At 53.9% G+C, this 6,083-nt stretch overlaps 1 protein-coding gene across 1 annotated transcript in view; it reads right to left on the bottom strand.

The window, feature by feature from the left end:
• Positions 1–2,051: 2,051 nt before the first annotated feature.
• The window catches only part of MEX3A (mex-3 RNA binding family member A), a 44,378-nt gene continuing 40,346 nt past the window's right edge, over positions 2,052–6,083 (bottom strand). Inside the window, exon 8 of the mRNA XM_017852421.1 lies at positions 2,052–3,300. Coding sequence (XP_017707910.1) covers positions 2,137–3,300 — 1,164 coding nt within the window. The 3' untranslated portion in view covers positions 2,052–2,136. The remainder of the gene's footprint in view (positions 3,301–6,083) is intronic.

The raw sequence follows: 6,083 nt of genomic DNA on the forward strand, positions 1-6,083 counted from the left end.
TTTTTTTTTTTTTTGCTATTTTTGTTTTCTCTCCTCTGTGTTGGTCGCCTGTCTCGCTCCCTCTCATGCTCTCTTTCTCTCCTCTATTTTGTCTCACTATGCGTGTTTCGTGTTTGTTTCTAGGTTTGGCTCAGTTGGTAAGGGTGGGATTGAATTTGCTGAGCCCCCTAGTGTAACAGTCTTCTGCCTTTGTGGGTAAAGAGTGGAGAGGGGGAGGGGGATCGACAGACAGACATCCCTTCTTCCCACCCCCCTCCCCACCTGCCCCCGGCAACCGAGGGTGCCCATTTGGTTTGGTTTCTATTGTACAGACATCTCAGGATGGCTCACATAGGTGGGAAGGAGGGAAGTCGTCACAGGGCAGTTTTCTTGGCTGTGACCTCCTTCCCCTCCCCTCCCTGGCTGGTGTTCTGGAGGGGAAGGCTGTGGAGAGGTGTTAATTCTCGACAGGAGGAAGGAGAGGAGGAAATCCCCTCTGCACCTCCACCTGCTCCATCCAGGAAGAATGGGACTCTGGAGCTTTAAGTGCTCGGACGATCACTCAGAACAGTCCCACCCCATTATTTACAAGGATCTCCTGGGACTCCCATCCCTCCATCCTCTCTTGGCCCGGCCAGCGGAACCAGAAGGGTGGAGAGCTGGTGGCAGCCCCAAATGAGCAGGAGGGAAGCAGCAAAGGGGGTGCAAGGCCTGTAACAATATGTGATTCTCAGAATAGGCCCTGCTGCCCCCCAATCCTGCTTTGCCCCAGGCTGACCCCTCTCTGAAGACCTGGCTTCTCCTCAACCACATCGGGTGGGACACAGACTCCATGATTTGCATGGAGGATTCAAGCTAATAAGGATTCAAGCTAATAAGGATTCAATAAAGGTTCAGGTCAGGTTGAGAGGGGTGCAGGGAGTTGGGCACTGCATGGGAAGAGCAGCTCTTTCCTCCACCAGTCTCTCCTCCTGCCTCATGCCCTTTCCTGCTCCTTTAAATAGCAGACACACTACTCTGGCGCCCCCACTTCCACAACCAGAATACCCAGTCCAAGAACTACTCCCTAAATATAATGCCCATAGGTGATGAAGGTAGGGGTTTGACCCTTTACCCCAGTATTAGTCCCCTCCTCACATTTTCACTGAGAATGGGGATACATTCCATTAAGAATTTGAGATGTTTCTTTGGAGGAGTTGGGGAGAGGGCCTCTAGATGCCTGAAGAGGAATGGAGGGACCAATCAAATATTCCTCCCCCTACTTCTCCCCAGGAGGATGGTGTCCCCAAAGCTGGGCTGGAAGGGGCAGGGGCAAGGGGAAGAGAAGAAAGACAAAGACAAGGAACAGAGCTGGGAGTGACAGCCACCAAAAGAAAGCAAAGCAAAGAGCTGGAGAGAAAGAGTTGAGGAAAGGGGAGATCCCAAAGGAAGGGAAGAGAGTGAAGGGGGAGGGGCGGGGGCAGACAGGAGCACTCCTCTCCAGATTCCTCTAGCCCAGCTTTGTGGGGACAGATGGCTTCTGAGCCTTTCAGCCATAGAAACGATTGACATGCTTCTCTCCCCCAACCCCTAGAAGATCTACGCAACTTCTGATAGGGCTCCAAGTCCCTTACACCGCTGGAAACTGATGACAGTTTCACAAACAGGATATGGGGGTGGGGTGGGGGGTAAAGGGTCATGCTAGGAGGTCGGAGGTCAGGACCAGAGGGCTTAGGGATTGGAAAGAGCACCTCTAGATACAGGTGGTAATTCTCCCTCTCCCTTTTATCCACCCCCTCCTCGCAAGAAGGGGTGGAGTGACACACAGCGGGGGAGGTGGGCAGAGGGCGTCAGAATGCCTTGGCGGCCACCTCTCCTCTGGCAAAACAAAAGTTTCTCTTAGCTGCTTCCAGATTTAAGGGTGTGTTGAGGTATCAGAGTTGTAACTCTAGTAAAATTTTCAGTCTGGCCCCCTCCCAATCTTTCCAGGACAGGGTGACCAGAGGCTCTGAAAGTGGCCCACCCTCCAGCCACCACTGCCTCCCTCCCCCCTTCCCCAGCGAGCGAGTATCTCTAAGCACCTTGCCCCTCAAATCACCGCTTTCCAAAAGGCCTTAGTGGAAAACAGGTCGAGGGTGGGCCCCGTGGAGTGGGCCCCGGAGGCATGGGGCACGGGACTTAGGAGAATATTCGGATGGCTTGCGTGGCTGTGATGTGGCAGACGGGACACTCTGGGTCCGTCCTCTCGCAGATGCGTACTGCACACTCCATGCAGAACAGGTTGTGTCCGCAGGGCACAAGGGCGGCAGTCACTTCGCTCTCAAAGCAGACCATGCAATCCCGCCCGCCGCTGGGGCTCCGCAGGCCGCCTCCACCAAGTTTAGAGAAGCCCTGGAGCGGCTCTCCAGGGGGCCGCCTAGGGAGTCCGGCCAGCTCCGGTCCCGCGGAAGTCGCAGGGGAGCGGTGTGCGCCCGGGGGCCCAGCGCGGGCCTTGGCGGAAGAGGAGGAGGAGGAGGAGGCAGAGGAGAAGAGCACGGAGGTGGGCGTGGCGTTCTCCTGGCCCGCCCACAGCGGGGGGCTAGTCTCCGCCACGCCGTAGTACACATCCTGCTTGCCCACGCCATAGCCTGGAAAGAGGTACCCGCCGTAGCCAAAGTCCCCGCCCTGCTCACCCAGGCGTGGGGCCTCAAAGCCAGAGTCCACTCCGCACTCGCCGATGCAGCCCAGGCTGTTCTGCCGGAAGGTGGAGAGGGGCTTGCAGCCGGGCGGGTGCACCCGCCAAGCGTCGGAGTAGCGGCTATCGAGTGCGGCGTCGGGGCTCCCCGCCAGGAAGTCGTTTTCATTGTTGTACTCAAGGATCTTGCCAGTGCGCACCGCGATGTGCGTCTCGATTTCCTCGCGCGCACGCTCCACGTTGCCTGGGGCACCCGTGATCTCGAACACGGGGTCGCGGTCACGGCTTGGTGTGATAATGTATGTGTTGGTTTGCTGCTGGATGCGCTTGATGGTTGCCCCTTTGGGGCCCACCACCAGCCCCACCACGCGGTAGGGCACCCGCACACGGATGGTCACCTGGCCAGGCAGCGCAGGAGCTACGCCAAAGGCGGCGCCTGACTTGTTGCGGGAGGCACGGATCATGGAGAAGTGCTCCGCTGCTGAGATGATTTCCCGCCGGGCGGTGGCCACGTCCTCCCGCCGCCCTGTCACCATGAACACTGGCTCCTCGCCTCTCACCGGAGTCTTGATGTAGGTGTTGGTCTTGGCCCTCAAGGCCTTAATCTTGCAGCCTGGGATAGGGCGGGGAAGGAGAGAGACAAAGAATTGCACACAGCAAGGTTTGTGCTGGGACCAATAAATTCCTGATCCTCACCCAAATACCTAGCCTCCCAGGAACCCTTCAGTCTACCCTTTGAAATGCCCACTGCTGCACACACAGTCCACCCTGACTTGAAGAACCCATTTATCAGATCTCAGATGTACCTAATGTCTCTATCAGCCACAGATTTCAAAATGTACTAACTTTCCCTGAGTTCCATTCAGGGCCCTCCAAATTCATTCACTCCTCAAAACCCCCAAATAATCACTGACCCTCCCAGACAAGGTGGTAACTCAAATCCATTCATAAACTACACTCCTTTCCCCCAACATTTGCTCTTCCTTCAATTTCTCTACTGATGCCTGGCTACTCACAAACTTCCAAATCACTTAATCACACCCCACATCTGTCACTGACCCTGATGTTTCCACAGAACCCCAATGTGCTCAAGTAACCTCACAATCTACTCATGTGACCCTTGATCATTAAAAGTGTCCTCCAAACTACCCAGGGACCACTGAAGTCTATCTGCTCTATGACTGCCTCACATGCCTTCCACTCAGTAGTTTCTCTCAGTGGGCCTCAAATTCATAGTGAGTTTGCAGCAGCGAGTAGGGTGTGGGGGACTGGGAAGGGTCTGAGAATCATAATTTCAAGGAGGAAAGGAGGAGTATGGAAATAAAGAAACTTCTGTGTGAGGGAACAGTGCCCAACCCCGTGTCACTCTTGTCCCCCTGTACCCTGGGGGCAAGAGAACTGAGCTGGGCTGGGGCTGAGTAGGGTGAGGGAGAGGTATTGTGGATCCACACTCCTGCTTTGAAGTAGGAGTGAGTTAAAGCTGGGAGGTTAGGGAAAGGCAGGAAGAGAAAGAAGAAAAATGAGACAAAGAGAGACAAAGAGGGAGAAGGCTAGAGAGAAAAGTAAGGGCTACTGTTTCTAAAAGCTGCTGACCTGGGGTCTGAACAAGTCCCTCTCCTCCTTACCTACCTTCCTCTTTCCTGCTCCTAGCTTCACACAGAGCTTCCAAGACTCATGCCCTTTTGGGAAGCACACGTCACGTGTGTGAGTTCGCACACATGTACCTAAGAGATGTGCCTTTATCTAAATAATATTTATGGGGCCAATCTAATGTATACTTTTATACACCTCTTTCATACACACATCAAGTCCCTGTGTTTCAGCCTTTCATACATCCCACTGTCCATCCCCATCCTCCCCAGCACACAAACAGCACATTCCTATACACACCCACACCCACGACTTTCAACCCCATTCACATAGAGATTCACTCACACCCTTTTTTGAGCACAATTCACTATTACCTTTTTCTCTGCAACCGAAACCAAGTGGTCCTACTTTTCTGCCTCTGCCCCAACCCTCCAACCTGAGACCTGAGGTGAGCTCATTTTTTCCTCCTTCCTCCACTCCAGATGGCTGCTGCTTCAATGCTGGCAGATTGGGGGGTGGGGGAGAGAGAGTAGGTTGGGGCCCCTCCCCTCACTTTTTTTTTTTTTTTTTTTTGAGACAGAGTCTTGCTCTGTCACACAAGCTGGAGTGCAGTGACATGGTCTTGGCTCACTGCAACCTCCGCCTCCTGGGTTCAAGCGATTCTCCTGCCTCAGCCTCCTGAGTAGCTGGGATTACAGGCACCTGCCACCACACCTGGATAATTTTTTGTATTTTTAGTAGAGATGGGGGTTTCACCATGTTGGCCAGGCTGGTCTTGAACTCCTGACCTCAGGTGATCCACCTGCCTCGGCCTCTAAAGTGCTGGGATTACAGGTGTGAGCTACCACACTCTGCCCCCTCCCCTCACTTTTAAAAGACCTTAAGGAGAATTTGCTTGTTCCCTCTTGTCTTCAGACCTCTTGGCAGTTAAGAAGTCCTACCTGTTGTCCAGCCCACATCCTTGCTGCTTTAATGTCAGTAAAGGATTGTTCTATTTTCGAGGTATGGAGGGTTGCAAAACAGTGAACTCCCCTCTCCTACCATTTCTGCTCACATAATCGTTTGATGGGCACCTGGTTTCTGGCTCTAAGTTTTGGGTCCAAAAACTTAAATGAGAGCTAAGTATCTTTAGCAGTTGGGGTTGGGGTGAGGAGGACAGGCCAAGACATCCCAGTAAGAAGAAACGCTAGAGGCCTGGAGGTGCAAAACTGGTGGTGGGTCTCTTCCTGGGTTCTGCAACCTCGAAGAAGCATCTCTTGAAGGGAAGACCTACTGGGCTTCACCTTCCTAGAGGTCAAACAGAGGAGCACTAACACTGCAGCAGGAAGAGGGAGGTTAGACAAGAGGGAGGACTTCCATATACCTGACTGAGGGGTAGGCTTATCTTTTGTGAATAAAAAATCCCCTTACTTTTATGAGGGACAAGCCCATCTGATGCGGAGGCAGAAGAGGAAAGAATGACTCCATTAAATTCCGGGGCCTCCCAAGACCACCCCCACACCCAAGAAAAGGTAGCAATGTCCGTCCCCACCCAATTCCAGGGCTTGGATCCCCAGTTTCTGACAAGAGGAAATCCAACTTTCTAAATCAGAAATCTCAAGAGATGGAGTGCCCCAGGGGAATGAGGGCTGTGTAGGGGAGTGGCATCTTCCCCTCCTCCATTCTGGATCTCTCGGTGAAATCCCCCTAACCCCCAGCACTCCCAGTGGATGAGGTGGGATGTGGAGTAGGGGCCCCCCTGGCCCGCCTCTCCTTTTCCTCCACCAGAAGCCGGCCTCCTCCCGCACTCCCAGCCGGAATGCAGCTCCTCTATTGTTCCCCACTGTGGGACAGCTCCTCCCCACTCCTCCCCACCCCACAC

The sequence above is a fragment of the Rhinopithecus bieti genome, unplaced genomic scaffold (assembly GCF_001698545.2).
Source record: "Rhinopithecus bieti isolate Rb0 unplaced genomic scaffold, ASM169854v2 scaffold_33937, whole genome shotgun sequence".
NCBI classification, from domain to species: Eukaryota; Metazoa; Chordata; class Mammalia; order Primates; family Cercopithecidae; genus Rhinopithecus; species Rhinopithecus bieti.